The sequence below is a fragment of the Peromyscus californicus genome, unplaced genomic scaffold (assembly GCF_007827085.1).
Source record: "Peromyscus californicus insignis strain IS unplaced genomic scaffold, ASM782708v3 Scaffold_17__1_contigs__length_78620276, whole genome shotgun sequence".
Lineage (NCBI taxonomy): Eukaryota > Metazoa > Chordata > Mammalia > Rodentia > Cricetidae > Peromyscus > Peromyscus californicus.
In genome coordinates, this window is record NW_026294469.1 from 53,950,540 (window position 1) to 53,973,879 (window position 23,340).

At 43.0% G+C, this 23,340-nt stretch overlaps 1 protein-coding gene across 2 annotated transcripts in view; it reads left to right on the top strand.

The window, feature by feature from the left end:
• The first annotated feature begins 9,975 nt into the window (after positions 1-9,975).
• The window catches only part of Malt1 (MALT1 paracaspase), a 66,361-nt gene continuing 52,996 nt past the window's right edge, over positions 9,976-23,340 (top strand). For both annotated transcript variants that reach the window (XM_052742328.1, XM_052742329.1), the window contains exons 1-3: positions 9,976-10,384; positions 16,580-16,746; positions 22,321-22,442. In XM_052742328.1, coding sequence (XP_052598288.1) covers positions 10,155-10,384; positions 16,580-16,746; positions 22,321-22,442 — 519 coding nt within the window. In that variant the 5' untranslated portion in view covers positions 9,976-10,154. The remainder of the gene's footprint in view (positions 10,385-16,579; positions 16,747-22,320; positions 22,443-23,340) is intronic.

The following is a 23,340-nucleotide window of genomic DNA, read 5'->3' on the forward strand; positions in this document are numbered from 1 at the left end:
TTTCACGCCACATGATCTCTCTCCATTAAACAACTAACTTCTACTTCCCCAGCCCCCAGCCCCTAGAAACCTCTCTTATTTCCTGTCTCTATGATATATTCTATGAGCCTCATCTAATTCAGGTCATCTAATTCAGGCCACAGAATGTTTGTCTTTTTGCATCTGGATTATTCACTGCATAATGCTTTCCAAGTTCATCCATGCTAAAACCGGTGTTAGTTCTCATATATTTTTGGAGTTAGAGATTGAATCTAGGGCCTTATACATACTACGCACATATTCTATCACTGAGCTACAGCAGGAGTTGTAACCCCAACTCCTGCAGCATAGATCAGAAATGTCATTCCCTTTTGATATCTGAATAATACCCAATTGTATTTATGTACCACATTTGACATTTGAATTTTTACAGCATTTTTTGTTATTATTAATGCTGCTATAAACATTAGTACATAAACATTTGTGCTGTGAAATAATCCTTTTGTACACTGTGAATATGTATTACTCTCATTAGTTAATAAAGAAACTGATTGGCCTATAGCAAGGCAGGATCAAGTTAGGTGGGACAATCAAACTGAGGATACTGGGATGAAGAAGGGTGGAGTGAGAGTCGCTGATAGATGCAGAGAGAGCAAGATAGGCATGCCATACTGAGAAAAGGTAGTAAGCCATGTGGCAAAGCATAGATAACAAATATGGGTTAATTTAAATATAAGAGTTATCTAGTAACAAGCCTGAGCTATTGGCCAAGCATTTGTAATTAATATTGAGTCTTTATGTCGATTATTTGGGAAGCAGCCATGGCACAGGAAAACTCCACCTACCATTTGAATCCTTGATTTAGATTCTTTGGGGTATATATGTACAAATAAAAATGGGTTGTATTAATTCCCCTTTGAGGTTCTACAGCACTATCATGTGATTCTTACCTGTAGCCCAGTGTGAGAAACACTAGCATGCCAGCACCCTTCTTAAGACCCAAGAGAGTACAGATTGGAAGTAGACAGAAATGAATGTGTTCATTACTAAATGAATGTCTTTATTTGTTGCATTGCAATTGCTACCACCACAAATTTAAAAACCTGCTATATGGATCGATGAGGTGAGAACTCTGTTGAAAAGCCCAACACTATCTCATTTATTATTAGAAATAGCTCCTTCATTGTCATTCCTACCTGCAATTGAAATCTGTCTTCCATAGCAAATATCAGAGTTTCTAATGTTTTCCTTTGAAGATAATAAATCGTACAGGATTTTTCCCATCACAATGCCACTTATATCAGGTTGTCTAATTTTACTTTTGTTATAACACCTATGCTCAAAGGTTTTTTAAATAAGAAGGATAAGATGGTAATATCATTGGGAGCACACATGTGTATGTCTTTTATTTCTTAAAGCATTGCTAAACTATCCTTTTGCATCAAGCCTGGAAAAACTGGCTTGAAAATTAACTGCAAGGATATTTCATGATGCTATAATATACTCTTCCTCCCCAGGGGTTTCTACTCTGAGACACCAAACATCTTTTTTAATGTTCTGTTGTCTTTTTGGAGATGGGACTGTGTATAAGTTATTTTTCTTGTTGTTTTGACCAAATACCTGACAAGAAGTAATGACAGAAGTGGACCAGGCTTTTTCTTTCGGGCCACCAACCAGCTCCCAAATAATGACATGGAGACTTAGTAGTTATGAGTGTTCAGCCTAGCTTGGGCTCGTTTCTGGCTAGCTCTTTTAACTTAAATTAACCTGTTCCTCTTTATCTACCTTTCACCTCGGGGCTTTTTACTTCTCTTTCCTTCTGTGTATCTTACTTTCACTGCTTCTCACATCTGGCTGGCAGCTGCCTGGCTTCTGGCTCCAGGTGTGTCCCTGTCTTTCTCCCTTGTTCTCTTCTCCTTCTTTCTCTCCCCGCTTTTTCTTCTATTTATTCTCTCTGCCTGCCAGCTCTGCCTATCCTTTCTCTGCCTAGCTATCGACCATTCAACTTTTTATTAGACCAATCGGGTGCCTTAGGCAGGCAAGATGAAACAAATGTAACACATCTTTACATCATTAAATACATTACATCATTAAACAAATCCAGCATAAACAAATGTAACACATCTTTACATCATTAAATACATTACATCATTAAACAAATCCAGCATAAACAAATGTAACACATCTTTACATAATTAAATACATTACATCATTAAACAAATCCAGCATAAACAAATGTAACACATCTTTACATAATTAAACACATCCTTACATCGTTAAACAAATCCAGCATAAACAAATGTAACACACCATTACACAGTTAAAGTAATATTCTGCATCATAAACAAATGCAACACGCCTTTACATCATTAAATACATTACATCGTTAAATAAATGCAGCATAAACAAATGTAACACATCTTTACACAGTTAAATACTCCACAACACAGAAGGGTTTATTTTGGTTCACAGTTTGAGAAGCGATATAGTCCATACAGTCCATCCTAATGGGAAAGGCACAGTGGTGGGAACATGAGGTGACTGCTCATCATGCTCCATCTGCATCCACAGTCAGCAAGCAGAGAGATGAATACTGCTTTTCTACTGTTTATTCTGTGAAGTCTTCAGCCCTGCATTCCTCAGTTAAATCTTTCTGGAAAGCCCTGGTAGACTCCCCAAAGGTATGCTGCTACAGTGATTCTAAACCCAATCAAGCCGGCAGTGAAGATTCACAATCAAAACTGTGTCTTTGATTTTTCAATAGCTTCCACACAAGCGCCAACTGGGATTCTGTGTATGGAGCCAGGGAAGGACAGTGAGAGATGAAAATAAACACAGAATCCCTGCCGAAGTTCTTCAGTTCTGCACCTCGACACACACCAGTCTGTAATAAAACACAAATACTGAAACCAAAAGGAAGCAAGACAAAGTCGATCTTGGGTCTAAGGAACAAGGATAGACACCTCAAGATTTGCCAAATAACAACCTCTTCCTTTTTTCTTCATGCTTTACAATTAAAAAAAAAAAAGGTGTCTGTGTCTGGGTGTGGTGGCATACACCTATAATCCTGGCGTCTGGGGGTAGAACTGAAGAGGCTGCAACATTGTGAGTTCAAAGCCAGGCTTGGCAATACAACGAGGCTGTCTCAAAAGCAAGCATTAAAAGGCACTGGAGGTTTGAGAGCAGTTCCTAAGTATGGAAGAAAAGACAGTGCTTGGGGGCATCTATGGTTGTCAGCAAGAGTGGCGGGGAGAGCAGCGGAGGGCCAGTGCACAGACACTCGATGGCTAGAGATGTGGCCGCAACTTCTAGTCTCGAGACAGAAACTTTCAAAATTGCATTTACTTATGCGCTCATTCTGTGAATGTGCATGTGGGCGTGCCAGGGTTCAGTCTCGGGAACAATGTTGTGAAGGAGGGAATCTGACCGCAGTACACACCCTGGCGCACACACACCTGGGTCCATCCATCCTTAACAATACATAGACAAAATGTAAACAGAACTGTTTTGTTTTGTTTCCTCCTGAACAAAACAAGGGTAAGTTAATACCTTGGGATTTTTCAATCATGATTCCTACCACCTGGCAGTCCTGTGGCCAAATACCTTACAAGAAATAACATGAGGGGAAAGGTTAATTTGGTCTCATGGCTTATAAGGATACAGTTCATCATGAAAGAAAAGGCCTGGCAGGTGAAGACCTACTTTCTGCATGTATGGCCCATCTCTTAAAGGTCCACAACCTTTCAAAACACCATCAGTTGAAGGTGATCAAACCCATGAGTCTGTAGGGAACATTTTAATTCCAATTCTAACATTCCATTCATGGCTCCCATAGGTTCATGTTATCTCATTATGCAACGTACCTTCAGTCCAACTTTGAAACTTCCTACAGTCAGCCCGGCAAGATGGCTCAGCAGATATGTGAGCCAGCAAGTCTGACAATCTGAGTTGTATCCCCAAGATACATGTGGTGGAAGGAGTGAACAGACTCCTACAAGCTGTCTTCTAGCCTCTATACATGTCATTGCACACATATGCCTCCAACACCCGCAACACGCACAAAAATAAATAAATGAAATGAAAAGAAATACTTTTTAAAAGGCTTATAGTTCCAATATTGTTCAAAAGTAAAAAAAAAAAAAAAAAAAAAAAAAAAACTTCTATCATGAAGGCACTCTAGCTACGAGCCCCATAAAATCAAAACATCAACTTACCTAATTTCAACCTACTATGGCATATTAAACATTCCCATTCCAAAAGGGAGGGATGGAACTATAGTAAGAAAATACTAGACCAGAGCAAGACCAAAACCTAGCAGAGAAAACACAAACTCTGCAGCTCCACGTCCATTACTCAAGGTTTGTGGTAACAACATCAGAACACCAATGGGTTTGGATGGCCCTGGTCCACCTGAGGCACATGTAGGCTATCTCTGGGCAACTCTACTTGGTGGGCAGCTTTCCTCCACAGACATACCAGTTTTCTGATATCTACAATGTCCTGAGGTCTCTATTGCAATTGAGGCTTCATACAATGGCTCTCCAGTCCTCCTTCCAGGGAATCTGACCCTGCCACATATTGCCTGGATTCAGTGGCTTTCACAAACTTTGGTGCAAGGCATTATGACCCTGTGTGGTGCTTTGCATGAAAGTGGTCCCCATAGGCTCATACAGTTGCATGCTTAGTCCCCAGCTGATGAGCTGTTTGGAAAGGATTAGGAGGGAGGGCCTTGTTGGAGGGGTGTGTCTCTTGGAATGGGCTTTGAGGTTTCAAAACCCCAGGCCAGGCCCAGTGTCTCTCTCTCTGCCTGCTGCCTGTAGATCAGGATGTAAAGCTCTCACTACTGTCCCATCCAGTGCCTTGCCTGTCTCCTTCCCACCATGATGATAATGGACTAATCCTCTGAAAATGTAAGCAAGCCCCCAGTTGAATGCTTCCTTTTCCATGAGTTGCCTTGGTCATGGTGTCTCTTCACAGCAACAGAACAGTAACTCAAAGACCCTGTAACTCTTGCGCGTTGTCTACTTATTGTGATGGTTAGTTTTGTCAATTTGGTACAATCTAGAATCACCTGGGAAAGGAGTCTCAATGAGGGACTGTCTAGATTAGGCTGGCCTGTGGGCATGTCTATGAAAGACTATCTTGACCACAGTAAACGAGGTGGGAAGACACACCCACTGTGGGTAGCACCATTCCCTAGGCAGAGGATTCTGAAGCATATAAGTAAGCTCAGCACTACAGTGCATGCATCCAGTGTTCTCTGCTCCTGATTAGGGATAGGATATGACTAGCTCTCTTAAACTGCTGCCAACCTGGCATCCCCCTTTACCCTAGAACTATGAGCTTACTGCATACTAAAGCTTTGCTAGCTGGTGGCTCTAAGCTCTTTCCATATTCCTCCTGGGTTCTACTTCCAAACACATACAAACCATGTGGTCAGGGTTATCACAGCAATAGCTTTTACTTCCCAGTATCAATTTCCTGCATTACTTTTTTCTTTTTTGATTTTTTTCAAGACAGGTTTCTCTGTGTAGCTTTGCGCCTTTCCTGGAACTCGCTTTGTAGACCAGGCTGGCTTCAAACTCACAGAGATCCGCCTGGCTCTGCCTCCCGAGTGCTGGGATTAAAGGTGTGCGCCACCACCGCCAGGCCCTTACTTTTTTCATACTGACCAAAAGCAACTTAAGGGAAGAACTTACTTTGACTCACTGTTTTGAGAGGGCTCAGTCCATCGCGGTGGGAAACGCAAGGCATCTGAAGTAGCTGGGACTACGGCAGGAACATGAGGCTGCTTATTCACATCTCAGTGGCTGGGCAGAAGTAGAGAGACTGGGACCAGAAGAGTGGCAAGGCTATAACCCTCAAGGGCCAGCCCATAGCACCCCACATTCTGGAGTCAGGGCTCAAATCCTTAAGCTTCCCTTATTTCCCAAATCACACCATCAGCTGGGATTAGGTGTTCAAACACGTGAGCCTGTGGGAGATATTTCACATTCAAATCTAAAAACTACCAAAACTGGTTAAAAGTAACTACATTCTTCTTTTTTTTTTTTCTGGTGATGGCGGCCTGAGGAGGCCAGGCTGGGCAAGTCCAACATCACTCACGCAGCAAGGAAGCAATGGCCGCAGCGGCAGCTCTGTTGAGAACTGCTGGGCCTGAGCCGCATTCCCACAAAACACCCCCCACCCCACCCACCCTGAGTTTAATCCAAGGAACCCATATAGTAGAAGGGGACCCTCTCTCAAAAGTTGACTTCTGGCCTCTGCATGTTTGCTCCCCCACCACCACACACACACACACACACACACACACACACACACACACACTCACTCACACACACACACATACACACACTAAATAAATGTTTTTTTAATTAAAAGATGAGAAAAATTAAAATTAAAAATTAAAGCCATATCCCCACTCACAAATTTTCTCCTGTCATTAATTATAATTGTTGATAGAGGAAAGAAGCTAAGTTATTAAATTGTTCCCAAAATTAATGTGTCCGTTTTGAAAATACTAATATAGACATACACCTCGTAACATGGTGGCCAACAACTATGCTGATTAGCTGTTTTGTCAAGCGAGGATCCTCTGAGAAGAGGGAATCTCAACTGAGACAATGCTCTATCACATTGTCTGCAGGCAAGCCTGGGGGACATAGTCTTGATTGATGCAGACGAGGTGAGTTCACTGTGGGCAAGGCCATCTCTGGGCAGGTGTATTTAAAAAAAGCAATCTGAGCAAGCCATGGAGGCAAACCAGTAAGCCTCATTCCCTCTATGGTCTCTACATTGGTTCCTACCCTGCTTGAGTTCCTGCCCTGACTTCCCTTAATGATGGTAAGATGAAAGAAACCTCCTTAAGTGGGTTTTGGTAGTGGTATTGATCATAGCAACAGAGCTCAAACTGGAATAACAAGAGACTGCACCTGTTGTCCCATGAGACTGAGTTCACGCAACAAAAATCACCTCGTGATACATTGCTCAGAATGTACTCTCCCATCCTTAAGAAATGGATATGCTGGGCCTACTTTCCCCAATCACTATATTGATAGTACTATTATATGGTGGTATTTTATTTGTACTGAAATGTGATTTTAATTGTATGTTAATAAATAAAGTTGCCTGGGGGTCAGAGCTATTAGAGCCATAGCAAGAGCATGGCGGTGGTGGCGCACGCCTTTAATCCCAGAACTTGGTAGACAGAGCTAGGTAGATCTCTGTGTGTAAAAGGATACAGCCAGCATTGGAGACACACGCCTTTAATCTCAATACCAACCATAGAAGACCTGGAAGTCTGTACAGACAGGCAGTGACGAGGCATGGGTTTACAACCAATGAGAAGGCAGAACCGAAAGTCTTTATAAAGACAAACACACAGGAAGTAGCTCCTTTTCGGAGAGCTCTCTTGGCTGAAGCTGGAAGGGTAAGGCTCTTAGTTCTGACCTCTTGGCTTTCTTCTCTGAATCGGCTCTGTGTTTCTTATTTAATAAGACGGTTGGTTACATCTACGGCTATTATCTTCCTCCTTTTACAGGCACAGAAACTAAAGCTCAGATCAGTTCAAGAACCCACCTAAGGAAATATCAGTAATAAGTGGCAGCATCACAATTTGAACTCACAGCTAACTTTAAAAGTCACAAATGCACCGGGCAGTGGTGGCGTATGCCTTTAATCCCAGCACTCGGGAGGCAGAGGCAGGTGGATCTCTGTGAGTTCGAGGCCAGCTTGGGCTACAGAGTGAGTTCCGGGACAGGCTCCAAATCTACACAGAGAAACCCTGTCTCGAAAAAAACAAACAAACAACGACAAAAAAGTCACACATGTCCCAGAGGATAAGTGAAAATTAGGTAGTAGAGACATAAGGATCTTATTAAGAGAAGAAATACACCAACCATAAGATGCAATGTCTGTCCAAGTACAGAATGGAGGGGAGTGGAAACGGTGACTGTATAGACTGTAAAATAGCTAGGTAGAAAAAACGTGTTAGGAGGTGGATGGAGTGAAAGGAGCACTTAGGAGGTAGTGGGTAAGAAGGAATTGATATGGTACCCAACTGAGCTATACTGAGTAAGGAAGCACGGGCTGAAAGCAAAGGATCCCCACAGGGGAAATCAGTACAAGCATGCATTTGGGGTCCTTTCACACAGGAGAAGCTTCAGAAGCAATGACTTGCACAAGCAGGTTTGGAAGGGGAAATAAGATTATTGCATTCAAATTTAAATGAAAATGTAGAATGATAATGGATTAGGAAACTTAGGACTGGGGATGGAACAAAGCTAATAGTGTGCTTGCCTAGCATTTGACAGGCCTTGGGTTCCATAACAGTTCTGCATAGAACTGTGCGTGGTGGTGAATACCCATAATCCCAGCTCTCGGGAGGTGAGGAGAGGACTCGGACTACACAAGGCCCCCAAACACACACACACACACACACACACACACACACACACACACACACACCCCTAGAAGACTTTTAATGTCCTAAGTGGCACACATAGATAATAGAAAACTGTTTGTCCAATACCCGAGGAAAACATAGACACTCGATAAGATGGGGAGAGCTTTCCAATTCAAGTTGAATGTGAAACAGGCCTTCGCACTGGCAAGGTTAAAAGGGTGAGGATCTGGTATGTGCCAGTCATTGTACTGAGTGTTTTATCAGCATCAAATATTTTCATCCTGGCAAGAACTCTGTATACTACCATCCAGTCCCGTATTAACAGGCGAGGGACAGAAATCAACTTACTAAGGTCACAACAAACTCAGTGACTGGCTGTACCAGAATGTGATGGAACATGTATGGAAAACACCCACCCTGCCAACAACTTTGAGAATCTGGTCATTCAAATTACTGCTGCAGGGAGTAATAAAAAGCTAAAGGCATGATAAACTGGGCCTGGAAGGCTTGTATCTCAGGCTACCTGACCGGTCACCCTAAGTTGTTTGTTCCTATGTCGAACAAGCCTATAGTTTCCAAAGGGATAACAGTCTTTGCTGTGGATGAGACGAGACCAGAGTTCCAAGTGTAGCTGCTGTCGCTTCGTCTAGAATCTAGAGTGTTCATATTCCAAGCAGTTCCCCTGAATGATCTAAATCATCCATAACCTAGACTCGTGAGCTAGAGGAACTGCTTGGAATAGGAACACTGTGACTGACAATTTGATCCCAAGGATACCACACCATTACTGCTAAAATCAACTATTTCCAGGATCTAATTAGTTAAAATATACCAGAACTATTTGGGTTTTGCTTGCTTGCATTTGCGGAGCTGAGGATGGACCCAGAGCTTTCTTTAGACATACTAGACCAGCGAACTGCACCGCTGAATCCCTAGATAAGAAACTCAATCTTTGAAAAGTCTCGCCAAGAGTTGGGTCCATTCCCTTCTGAGTAGCTGAATCTCCAGTTGCACTACTTCCCTCTGGCAACACCATCTTGCAGAGGAAGCGTCTGTTGAGGTTGCCCAATGTGGGGAGCTGGCGGTCTGGGCGCACACCGCACATACGCAAGCCCCGGGGTCCTCGGAGCGCAGACGCGCGCGCGCGGGGGCGCCTCCAGGAAGCGCGTGCTACCCTCTCGGGTGTGAGGTAAGCATCCTCCCACGGTCCCGGGAAGCTCCTACGCCGCAGGCTTCCTCGCTGCGCGGCCTTTCCTCCACCGCTTCCTCCAACAGCTACACCCACCCATCCCTTCCGACTCCGCGGAACCAGAACGGGCCCGCGGGGGAGGTGCGGCCGCACGCCCCGCCCACAACCCCACCCCGTCCCGGGAGGCTGAGCAGGCCGGCCCCGCCCCCTATCCCACCCTCGTCACGGCAGGTGAGGCTGTAGCCACTCGTGAGCCGGCCCCACCCTACGACCCGCCCCTCCCCGAGCCCATCCCTCCCTGCCATTGGAGAGGCCGCCCGCACAGGCCCCGCCCAAGCCCCGCCCCCGCACGCGCACAGCCCAGGCCCCGCCCCCTAAGCCCGCCCCCGCCCCGCCCCCTTCGGCCGGCGCGCCCCGCGGCTTCTCAGGGGAACCTGTCTCGCCGGCCGGGAGCAAGTGCTTCTTCCTGTGACGGCCTCGCGGTGCAGCCGACTTCTCCTTCCGCTCCCGCGGCTCCCTCCCGGCACGGCGAGGCCCGAGGGGACCGGCTGGAGCTGGGCCGTCGGGGCTCCCGGCGTAGCCATGTCGCTGTGGGGGCAGCCGCTGAAGGCCTCGCTGCCCCCGGCTGTGCAGCCGCCCCCGACCGCGCCCTCGGGGCCTCCGAGCGGCGCCCCTCCAGCCGGCGCCACCCTCAACCGCCTGCCGGAGCCGCTGCTGCGGAGGCTCAGCGAGAGCTTGGACCGCGCGCCCGAGGGCCGAGGCTGGAGGCGGCTGGCCGAGCTGGCCGGCAGTCGGGGGCGCCTCCGGCTCAGGTGAGCTCGGGGGTCCGGCCGCGGGACCCTCGGGGTGGAGGGAGGGCTGTGCCCCGGGGCGGGGAGTCGCGCGAGACCGGCCAGGGCCCCGGGATCGGGAAGGGACTGGCCCTGATGGCCAGGTGGCCCCTTCTCGCTGACCCTCCGCCCCTAAAGCTGCAAAGCGATCTTTGGGAAGCTTATCTGCAGGGTCATAATCCAGTGGGTTTTGAAGCAAAGGAGAGGGATGTGGACACAGCCCTCGGAACCCAAAGGGCGATCTGGAAGGACCCGGGGCGGGTAGAGGAGTGAAGTGTAGAGAGAAAGGAGGAGAGAAGAGACGGGACCAAATTCACCTTCGTCTTCAGTCCAGCGAGCTCACCAAACTTTGTCCTAAGAAATTAGACTTTTCCTGCTGAGAAAGGGGACCACTGGCGTGGCTTGGCATCACAGTTAGTGATTCTTAAAGCTTGGGTCTCAGGACTTCCACGCTCCTGCGAATGATTGAAGAGTACAAATAGGGTTTTTTTTTGGGGGGGGGGTTTTCTCTATATTTTGCAGGTGTTTACAGATATTTACTATTTGAAAGTAAAACCAATCACTCTTAAAAATATTGACCTTAAAAGTAATTCTTACGTGCCGGGCGGTGGTGGCGCACGCCTTTAATCCCAGCACTCGGGAGGCAGAGCCAGGCGGATCTCTGTGAGTTCGAGGCCAGCCTGGGCTACCAAGTGAGTTCCAGGAAAGGCGCAAAGCTACACAGAGAAACCCTGTCTCGAAAAACCAAAAAAAAAAAAAAAAATTGACCTTAAAAGTAATTCTTACATGGTAGCTGAAACGATGTCGTTGTTTTGTTTTGTTTTTTTCTTCAGAAAAAGTTGGTCCAAAAACAAATAGCACATCGGTTAACATTTTAAAAATCTGTCCTCCTGATGAGCCTCCCTCATGCTGCGATTTCAAGCTGGCACCATCATACTCGTCTTGAAGGCTCTTTTTTTCCTTCTTGGTTTCAGAGACAGGATCTCACTGTAGCCTGAGATGTCCTGGAACACCCCATCAGCCAGTCTAGTCTGAATCTTGTAGCATTCTTCCTGCCTCAAACTGCTGGATGCTTTGAACATCCTTATGGTGTCTTAGTTTAATTGCAGAGATAGATTCTTTTATATTTGATTCATTCCGTGGCAGTTTCATACGTTTCAGAACTCTAGAAACTTGTGTATACACCTTTAAGAATAAATAGAAAATAGTGACTTAGTAGTATAGTAGTAAGAAAAAAATGCTTTAACCTTGTGAACCGCCTGAAAGTGCTCTCAGGAACTAACTGCACTAGGGGTTCCCAAATGGAGCTTTGAACCACTACTTTATATCCTTGTCAAGATTTCAGCCTGCTTCCAGTTTCTTGTCAAATGACTAAACTTTGACTTTGACTGTAACTATTTGTACACATCTTTATAAGCCTAGGAGTGGAAGTCATTTATTTTGTGTTATACACAGAACTTCTCTTAGACAAAAACTTATTAGAGAGGGGAGTCCTTCATTTAAAATTGTATTTATTGAGTGCTTCTTATTAACTGGAAGTTCTGTAGACTGCTTTTGGGGAACATTCACAGTTACATATTATGAAATGGCAGGTTGGTTGTAAATAATATTTACTAAACACATAGTATATTACAGTGTGCTGTTTACATGCATTATCCACCTTAATCTTCCCATTAACCCCAAGCTTCAGAGTATAGGATTGAAGCAGAGAGTAATGTTGGTATGGGATTTTTGCTCAAATAGAAGAGGCCCATGTTGCCTGATTTAAAAAAAAAAAATCAGAAAATGACAAACTAATACAAGAAATTATTTTCTTTGAGGGCAGATCTGCAGAGTATTGTGGTGTTAACTGTGAATCCAGTTAAGGAAGGTGCTAGGCTTCTTGGTGAGAGCCTTCATGGTGATGGAAAAAGACACAAAAGTCAGTATACTAAGCTCTGCCCAAAAGAAGCATGGCTACTGAGTTATAAAAGGAGTGGGTACTTAATGCTGGGTATTAAGTTTTCCTTCCCAATTCAGTAAAACATTGCTAAGTAAACTGCAGAATGATGTTTAAGGGGGCTTAGGGAAAAGTTCAAAGCAAGTTACAAGGAGTAGTGTAGAGACAGGGCCAGTTACTTACTGTTCATTTTTAGAATCTTAGAATTCAAGATAGAATCTGGTAAGAGTCGGCTGAGTCTTCCATGATGGCGGTTAGATAGCTCCATGTAGGTTAATTGGGGTGGGGAGGGCTGGAGAATCTGGAAGTAGTAAACCCATACCGATTGGCATCAGAAGGATTGGTTGCTATTAAAAGTGAGTGTGGAAAACCAGGCATGGTGGTGCACACCGTTAATCCCAGCACTCAGGAAGCAGAGGCAGGCAGATCAGTGTGAGTTCTGGGCCAGCCAATGCTACATAATGAGACGCTGGCTCACAAACAAATGAAAGTTAGCAGTGAAAGCTTGGGGCTGGCCAGTCTGAACCAAAGAGATAGGTGTTGTCAGCTGGTGGTTCTTACTATGGTTAAGACTTTTAAAAAGTTCCTTTAAGGGGACTTGGTGCAGATGGTGGAAGAGCGTCTGATGGTAAAAGGCCGTGAAGGCATTTTCCTCTGACTGCAGTGTGAGAGCCTGGTCCAGGGTGTACACATAACAAGTCACGGGAAAATGGGAAATGCTTTCCTCGGCCATTGAATTCACAGCTCGCATCTCAAAACTCTGCCTTTTGTAAAAATGTCTTCTTTTATGTTTCTTCTTTCTTTTTTGTTGGTTTGGTTTGGTGTGAGATGAGGTCTTACTACATAGACCAGGCTGACCTCAAACTTGTCATGATCCTCCTGCCTCTGCTTTCCAGGTGCCACCGTGCTCAACCTATTGTCACATTTCCCCCTCATTCTTTACAGTTGTATTTAAGTTACATGAGAATTTAGTAATATAAATCACAGGAAGAGTCCATTCAGAGCTGTCTCCAGAGATTAGGAATATATGTTTTCAGATGAGTATTGATGATCTAGGTTGAATCTTTGTATGTAGTCTAGTTTGCTATAACCAGAGACCGGTAGGAATGCCCTGCTTTCAAACCCGATCCTGTTCAAACTGATCTAGTATCAGACACTTTAAGGAAGGATCTCTACAGTAGCCCTGACTGACTTGGAACTTGCTATGTAGAGTGAACTAGCCTTGAACACAAAGAGATCTTCCTCTGCCTCTCAGGTGTTGGGATTAAAGGTATGCACCACTGTGCTTGGCTAAAATCAGATGTCTTTTGCTGGCAGTTTAGACTCATTCTTAGTGTGCCAGCATATGTTGATTGGTGGTGAGGAGAACAGCTGAACTCCAAGGACTGGCGGAACTTTCAGAAAGCTTTGAAATATCTAAATTGTCTAAGCAGAGTACTTGAAAGTAGAGCTGTGAAACATGAACCGAGAGGGAAAACATCTGTTGCTGCTTGTCTACAGTGTAGAAGATGCTCCTTAGCTGCAGAAATCTTACCCTCAAGCAGATTATGATACAAATGAAAACACGTATTTAAAAGATTACTACAAATGTCCCTCATCTGTCGCGTCAGTCTGAATTTTGAAGTGCTCTAGAATTCATGCTTTTATCTCTAAATGCTTTTCTATCTAATCTTCTGATATTATCCTTCACTCGGGGTTTTAAATACAGTCAAGCTGATTACAACCAGTATATCTGCTTTTCCCAGATGTATGCATGTAGATTGCTAATGCCATCTCCTTTTAAATGACTAGTAGGCATCTTAAATGTAACATGTCCCAAACTTAATATGTACTCTCCTGTAGACCTTAGTTCTCTGTATCCGAGTGACTAGCACATCTCTCCAGTTGACCAGAAAATCCAGTCATTCCTGACTTTACGTGTATACACGTCATCTTTGTCAGGAAATCGGGGCTGCTGTATGTTCAGTATGTATTTAGAATCCAGCATCCACTGGCACACTAAGCCAAGCCTACCTCTCTCACCCAGTTTCTTCTAGTAGTTGCTTGAGTTCTCTCTCCTTTACTTCTTACTCCAACCTTTCTAAACACAACAGTAAGAGTGCTTCTTTCAAAATATTAATAAGTAATTGGGTTCCATCCCCAGTTCCACATAAACCAGACGTTGCAGCAAGTGCCTGTATTTCTAGCATTTAGAAAGTAGAGGCAAGAGAATTAGAATTAAAGGTCCTTTATATAGGGAGTGTGAGGCAAGCTTAGGATACATAACCCTATCTCAAAGAAAAGATCAATGAGGTGTGGTAAGTGCAATGTGTAATTCTAGCGTTAGGGAGGTTGAGGTAGAAGGCATTTTAATCCTGAGGCCACCCTGGACCTAAACAATAAAATAAAAACCTTAAGTTAGGCTTGTTCCTCTGCTTAATAAACCATCTAAATGCTTTTCTATTACGAAGTGAAAATAATGTCTCTAGAGCTAGAGTTACAGGTGGTTGTGAGCCATGTGATATGCGTGCTAGGAATGGAACTCAGATCTCCAGAAGAGCAGTGAGTTCTCTTTACCACTGAGCCGTTCCTCTAGCACCTAAAAATAATTTTTAAAAGCGAAGTTCATCTGCTTCGGTGATAAAGAAGTTCTTTAAATTCCAAGTTCAAGTTTATAGAAGCCACATCAAAGCACACTGTTACAAGAACATAACTAAAAAAGGAAAGATAAAAGTTGGTTATGTATACGTATCACCTTAGCCAAAAGCTAGTGAGTACCCATGCAGAAAATCAGTAAAACAAAATGATACACAAATCATACTTTTATCTTTATATCTTGTTTTAGAACAGAAATATTTAACTTCAATTTGCTCCTTGTTCTTTGTTAGGAAGGAAAACTCTGGCTACTGAGCTTTTTTCCCTATATCAGTTAAAACATCCCTTGGTTATACCTGATGAGATGGCTTCTTAATTTCATGTGTACATAGTGCCTGACAAACTTCTGAATCATGAAACATGTATTTTGTATACTGCACTCATGTATTTATGAATCTCATTCATTTGAAAATTTAGTCATTCATTTCTAATATATGATCCTTGACAAGGGATTCTTATGCCTTTTCCAGTTGCTAACTTTATAACATTGATTATCCTATCCAGTATCATTTTTAAGACATGAGCTTCTCTGTTCTTAATACTTCTCACACTGTTCATGCAGTGATTTAAGGTATCTTGACCTCGTGGGATGAAGGACATATTCCTCTCAGATGACAGCAGCATCTTCCAACTAGTTAGTCTCTTCATTTTGGGTCATATTCTACTTCATCTTTAAAGGAAGTGTTAAGGGAAATGTAATTCTGTTACCTGACACATATGCTTAAGATTCAGCTGCAAGTGTATCATAAATGCTGTCTAAAATAATCAAGGGAGGTTGAATCCAATAGTGATTATCCTCTATAGCTTTTCAAACCTTTTTTGCCTTGATCTTGACAGCAACTGTTAGCTATAGAGTCTTTGATACACAAATAAAAATATTTTTTTAGTTAAAAACACACACACACACACACACACACACACACACACACACAGCTAGGTGGTGGTGGTGCACACCTTTAATCCCAGCACTCAAGAGGCAGAAGGATCTCTGTGAGTTTGAGGCCAGCCTGGTCTACAGAGGAAGTTCCAGGACAGGCTTCAAAGTTACACAGAGAAACCCTGTCTCCAAATACCAAGACAAAAACAAAACAAAAACGCAGAGAAGAAAGAGTGAATAGGCCTGGTGTGGTACCCTGGCACTCAGCACTTGGGAGGCAGAGACAGGTAGCTCTCTAAATGCAAGGTCAGCCTGGTCTTTATAGCAAGTTCCAGGCCAGCCAGAGCTACATGGTAAGACTCTATCTTGATTGATAGAATGATAGACTGATAGAGAGAGAGAGAGGGAGGGGCGGGGGGAAGTTTTCTAGCCTTTTCCCCACTTTCAATTTAAGGATAAAAGTTTGATGAGCATCAAGACTCAATTTCTCTCACACCCTTTAGACTTAATAATTATAGGAGCGAAAGGGAGAGGAGACTAGAAGAGGAAGGAATGCTGGAGGAGGGAAGGAGGAGGGAAGGAGGAGGGAAGGAGGAGGGAAGGAGGAGGGAAGGGCCCTGGTTTCATGCTGTGATTAGTTTCCTACCTCCCAGCGTTTTTTCCGTACAGCACTTATAATGGTCCAGCCACATATTAGGCACGCCATGACTTCAATCTGCTGTTTCAGTTGCCTGGACCTGGAGCAGTGTTCTCTGAAGGTGTTGGAGCCAGAGGGAAGCCCAAGTTTGTGTTTACTGAAACTGATGGGTGAAAAAGGATGTACAGTCACAGAACTGAATGACTTCCTACAGGCTTTAGAACACACTGACGTTCTTCAGCTTCTCAACCCCCCAGGTAGGTGGGTTTTTTGTTTTGTTTTTTCCTTCAGGAATGTTCTTCAGAAATTCATTGAGTCAAACTTAGAGAAAAATACATCTCTTGACAAGGTAGATTGTGTTCAGTATTATTGGAAAATATAAATGCATAGAGCTTCATTCTCCTTCCACCTATGTTGAGACCAAAGAAGATATCAAAAGTGTTGGGTTATAGTTGAAGAAGCAAGGTATACAAGACACTTTTAAGCAGTTATTTTAAAAATTTGAATGTAACCCACATATTTGATATTAGAGAATTGTGTATTGTAGTCCAATAGAAGACTCTCATTTTCTAGGAAGATGCATGCTAATGTATATACATGTAAGGTTTCTATAATATACACTGAAATAGTGTATCCCAAAACACAGTGTATGTATGTGTATATAAGGATGAGATAAAGTGAGTAGGTCAGATATTCACTGCTTTTTGCCATTGCGATATTTTTGAAATGTTAGTCATATGGATTTTTCTTATTATACCTGTATTGAGTGAGGCTTTTCATATGCAAAGTCACGTGAAGAATAAGAAACAAGGGGTTAGAACACGCGGGGCTCATCAGTTAAGAGACTTGCTGCTCTTCCATAGGACCCAAGCATGGTTCCCAGCACCCACATCAGGCAACTCACAACTGCTTATGACACCAGCTCCCCTCTGACCTCTGACATCACCTACACTCACCTGCATGTAAACAGAGACACATAAATAAAAATAAAATACAAAATTAAGAATAAAACAAATAGGAAACAGGCTAGAGAGATGGCTACTTAAAAAAATAGGATACAATCTATCCTCCATGTAGCTGCAGGTGGAGTTGATCAACTACAGAGATATCAGAGAGGAAGGACATTTCATCAGTGTTGCTTGATTATGTGTGGGGGTGTCTGAATCCCCAGGGCTCTAGGGGTTAGAAGGAAAATGAAGAGTTCCAGGCCAGCCTGGACCACATAGTGAGATCCTGTTTCAGATAAACAGACACTGCTAGTGGCAGCAGCCCTGCAGTGTCTTTCTTTCCAGGATTCCATTTTGCCATATGTCCCATCAGGAGCAAATAATCCAGGCAAGCCTGGAAGAGCTGTAAACTATAGACTTCATGCTCTCTATTTTACATAACTGTGGTGTATTAGTGTTTCTTTAGAGAACCAAATTGGTTATGATGTATATGTGTACATGCCTGCGTATGTTTATATTCACCACATGCATGCAGGTGCTCTTAGAGGCCAGTGGGCATAGGATCCCCTGGAACTGAAGTTATAGGTAGTTGTGAACTACTTGATGGTGAGTGCTGAGAACTGAACCTGCGTCTTCTGTAAGAGCATTAAGCCATCTTAACCACTCTTAACCACTAAGCCGTCTCTCCAGCCCCTAAGATATGTTTTCAATATGAGAAATTAGGAACATAACATATAGTGGTAAATTGTCAGTTACACCTACCAGAAACCCAAACTCAAATTGATGAAGGTAATAAATTATTTCTACCTGAAACACCCAGAAATAGTTAAGACTTCCTAAGAGGCAGAGAAGAGCCCTAAATGTAATATTTTCCCTCTTCTTTCTTGGTGTTGACTTCCTTTTAAAACTGACACTCACTGGCCCAGGATGTCTGCTGGGTCTTCTTAGGCTCATTTATCTTTGTCCCAGAATTCTAAGCAAAAAGCAGGTTATTCTAGTTAACTTGTTTTGTTCACTTGCTTGTCCCTAATACTGTCACTGTAGCCAAGGACATGGAATGTGTCCATATGCCTGGCTTAAAGCCAAGAATGGAGTTAGGCTGAGTCAGCTTTCCAAGAACCACATGGATCACCAAACAAAAATAGACCTGTTGGGTAAGAAAAAGAGGCAACAGACCCTGGAGGTGTAAGCAGACTGATGATCTTAGATTATGAGGGAGGAAACATGGACTCCCAGCCTTCCTCTATACCCTTGCATGCCTCCTTTGGAGGTGTACTGTGTTGAATGCTTGGTTTCTTCAACTAGGGTGTATAGGCTAGGAACAATGAACTGCTAATGCAGATACCACATGTAATTGTTGCCCATCTCTAAACAATGAATGTCCTAAAGGAGCATTTAAAAAATTGTATATACTCAGTGCTTTGAATAATAGGTACCCAGAAGTTGTAAGGATTGAAATCCACTAGCCTAATACACTGTGCTATCTACTAATTTCTCATCTTTATAGAACACCAAAGCCTCTGAAAATTTAAGCCTTTCTGGGAAGTAAATATAACCTTCTTCTCTTTTTCAATAATACAGTCACTCTGGCTGTAGGTTGCGTGATCTATGCAGTGAATGGGGTATTCTCTGCCTCGGGGTTACAGGAGTCACATGGAACGGAAGCTCATGCCTGTAATCCAGCAGTCAAGAAGCTGAAGTAAGAGGAGCAGCAGGAGTTTAAGGTTAGCTTGGCTTACACAGTGAGTCCAGGCAAGCTTCAGCTACAGAGTAATATCTCTCAAACCAAAAATAATTATAGAAAATATCTTTTATGTTTTAATAACAAATTTGAGAATAAGACTATCATAAGAAAAATGTAAGCTCTGACAATAATCAGTTTAGTTTGTGACTTCGCTCAGAATTCTTCATTGAACACCTGTATTCCATTACCTTTGCAGTCTCAGGCATTAAGTGTATGGATTCAGAGATGAACAAGGCAGTCATTTCCGCCTGTTAAAAGGTCTTTGTTCAGTAGAGCAGACAAATACCAAATCTGGAACAACTATACAATTATAAGCCACCTGTAGTGGTGTATATCTTTAATCTCAGAACTTGGGAGGCAGAGGCAGGCAGATCCCTGAATTCAAAGCCAGCCTGGTCGACATAATGAGTTCGAGGACAGCTGGCACTACATAGTGAGACCCTGTCACAGTGTGTGTGTGTGTGTGTGTGTGTGTGTGTGTGTGTGTGTGTGTAAGTTTATCTGATCTCCAGTTTTCCTTTTTAGTACATTACATTCATAAATCTTAGTGAAGATGCAGAGTGTGCTAGTGTTTTCTCTGTTTTGTTCTTAATGTGATTTTACAGAAAGCATTAGTTCTTACTCCACAGAAAGCCGTGTTTTTCTCTGACAGTCCTTGCAGAGTGTGATTAGGATAAGATGTGTTCTGTATGCCGGGCGGTGATGGCGCACGCCTTTAATCCCAGCACTCGGGAGGCAGAGCCAGGCGGATCTCTGTGAGTTCGAGGCCAGCCTGGTCTACAGAGTGAGATCCAGGAAAGGCGCAAAGCCCTGTCTCGAAAAGAAAAAAAAAAAAAAAGATGTGTTCTGTAGATGGTATCTTACCAGACCTTTCAGGTCCAGATGCAAGAAGGGGGAACTAGATTCATTTTGACTCAAGGAAGAACTTTAGTCTGATTTTGCTATATTCTGTTCCAGTTGTTAGGGAATTATAGCCAGAGATAGCTCTTTTTTTTGGGGGGGAGGGGGGGAGTTGGTTTTTTGAGACAGGGTTTCTCTGTGTAGTTTTGGTGCCTGTCCTCACTTTCGCTCTGTAGACCAGACTGGCCTTGAACTCACAGAGATCCGCCTGGCTCTGCCTCCCGAGTGCTGTGATTAAAGGTGTGTGCCACCACCGCCTGCCAGAGATAGCTCTTGAGAGACAGATAACTGTAGCATAGAGGTCCCTGTCTTTTGAGAAGCTAACTGAGATTCCTTTTTATTTGTTTTGAAAGCTAAAACTGGCTAAGGCAGATCTGGGAGTGACTTCCAGTGGCCACTAGCATGAAGCTGAAGACAAGTGCAAGTTCATCCTGAAACTTGTACTCTCCTAATACGGTTTCTAAAGGAGCCCCTAGGAATGAGGTGTCCCCGTCTACTAGTTCTCTCATTGGGCTTTCCACAGCTCATGGGTTGACTTTGCTCTTGATCTGGTCTTCCTTGAATTGTTAAACTGCTTCTAGTTTTGATGTACTTGATCACAAGCACATACACCTGTAAACACACATGTGCACTTACCATACTCACATGCATCATATTTACATACACATAAAAACAATAATAATAAAATTTTAAACAGATTTTTAACATTTTTATACAACACATTTTGATCATATTTCCCCCTCCCCCAACTCCTCCCAGATCCTACTTAACGTCCCTACCCATGCAAATTCATGTTTTCTTTCCAGCAGTAAACCACAAAACAAAAAGCAAAACTCAAACAACAAATAACAAATCAAATCAAACAACTCAAAACAAATAACAAATAAGACAAAAAAGTGAAATAAAAAGCTACACACACACACACACACACAAGAAAAAAGAAAAAAATTCTGGCCAACTACTCCTGGACATGAGGCCTGCCCTGGAGTGTAGTTGACATCTAGTATATATATATATAATATACTCCATTGTAGAAAACGTATTTTCTCTCTGCCAGCAGGCATCAGTTACAAATAGCTTCTTGGTTAGGGGTGACACTCTGTGCCCACTTCCCCTTCTGCTATGCGCTGGCATTTTATATGGCTGGAATTTGTGCAGGTCTTGTGCATGCTGTCCCAGTATCTTTGATATCATACGTGCACAACCCTTCTGTATCTGGAAGACACTGTTTCCTTGGAGACATCCACCACCAATGGACCTTGAGGGGAAGGGCTTTGTGAAGACATCTCATTTAAGACTGAGTGTTCCAAAGTCTCTCACTCTGCACATTGTTTACTTGTGGGTTTCTGTGTTAATTTCCATCTACTGCAAGAAGAAGCTTCTCTGATAAGGATTGAGCAATATTGGATCTATGGATATAGCAGTATATCCTTAGGGGTAATTTTATTGCTGTTCTTTCTGCAGCATAATAGTAGTAGGTTTCCCCTTTGGCCCATGACTTACCTAGTCTCAGGTTCTTGGCCATTTTAGCAGTGTCAGTTATAGGTCCCATCTCATGGAGTGGGCTTTAAATCCAATCAAAAGTGGTTGGTTACTCGATGACATTGGTGCCACTGTAGCACCATTGTATCTTGCAGGCAGATCATTGGGTACATTGAGCCGTTTGTAGCTGGGAGATGTTGAAGATTTTCTTTCTCCTTTGTAGTGTGCAGAGTACCTTCCAGTACCATGAACACTAGTCAGTAGGGGTTATGCTTCTAGTTATGAATCAGCTCAACTTCTTGGATGTCTCTAGTTTATATCAAGTTGAGAAAAACTAACTTGCACACTACTTACTTGTGCAACTAACTGAGTTGAAGTGCTGGTGATGTGAACACTTATGACCAGGTATTTGTATGTGCTGGCATTGAGAACTTCACGGTGATGTCTGTCTAGCAGGTATCTTAAAAGGTGCATCCTGATCTCAGAAATGGTAGCGTTTGAGGAAAAAGTCTTCCTAAAAATTGGAGAAATGTGGCAAATAATTTCCCTTCTTAACCATGGAGAAATAGAGTATATCAAAGTCTTTTGCAGGTCTTTTTCTTGTGGTTTTGCAGAGTTTTCAGCTGAAGAATGCATACTGATAGAGAAGGAGAAATAAATACCTGATTTATGACAAAGACGGATATTTCTTTGTTGTTTTGTGTATATAAGCAAGGAAAACCCTCTTTTGTGACTTTACCTTTTTTTTCCCCCCTTAGGATTAAAGATCACTGTAAACCCAGAATCAAAGTCAGTTTTGGCTGGACAGTTTGTAAAACTGTGTTGCCGGGCAACTGGACATCCTTTTGTACAATATCAATGGTTCAAAATGAATAAGGAGGTAATTTTTAAATGTCTTTTAATTCCATTTAGATTGGTTGGTTAGTTGATTAGAGGCAAGATCTTATTCTGTAGTCCAAGCTGGCCTGGAACTCACTGTGGAACCCAGACTGGTCTTAAATTTGTGGTGATACTGCTGCCTCGATTCCTAAGTGCTAGGATTAGAGTGTGAGCCATCAGACCTGACTATTTCACTAATATGGGTGGGTAAAACCACTCCCAGAAGGCATAGTGTTATTAAATGAAAACCCTAATGTCCCCTCCGTTCCAAACACGGAAAAAAAGCTGTGCTGCCTGTTGGGGGGATTGGAAGAGAATAAATTTCTGTGTGGCTTTCTCATGCGCCCTTTATTTTGGTCAGGTCTTCCACCATTCCTCATTTCCCAATCCTTTATCCCTTTGTGCTTGTGTGACAGTGTTTATTCCCTGTGGCCCCTTGACTATGTTTATCCGTCTCTTAAATCCAAAGTATTCCTTCTAGTCCTCTGTAGAACTGGCTTGATGGTCATAAGTTCCTCTTGTCTGTTTTTATTGTAAAAAGTTTTAGTTCTCTTATAATTTTTAATAGATAGTTGTGTTGGGTATAATAGTCTGGGTTGGCAGTTGAAGTCTTTCAAGAACTTGGTCTTTCCAGGTACTTTTGGCTATAAAAGTTTTTATTAAACAATCCTAGGTGTTATTCTGATGGGTCTGCCTTTATTAGTGACCAACCCTTCTGTCTTGCAGCTTTCAGTACCCTCTCTTTATTCTGTGCTTTTAGTATTTTAACTATAATTATGTCATGGGGATTTTCTTTCCTTGTCTTCTCTATTTGGTATTTTGTAAGCCTTTTATGCCTGAATGAGTATTTCTTCTTTAGGTTTAGGAAATTTTTTCTTCTATTATTTTATTGAAAATAT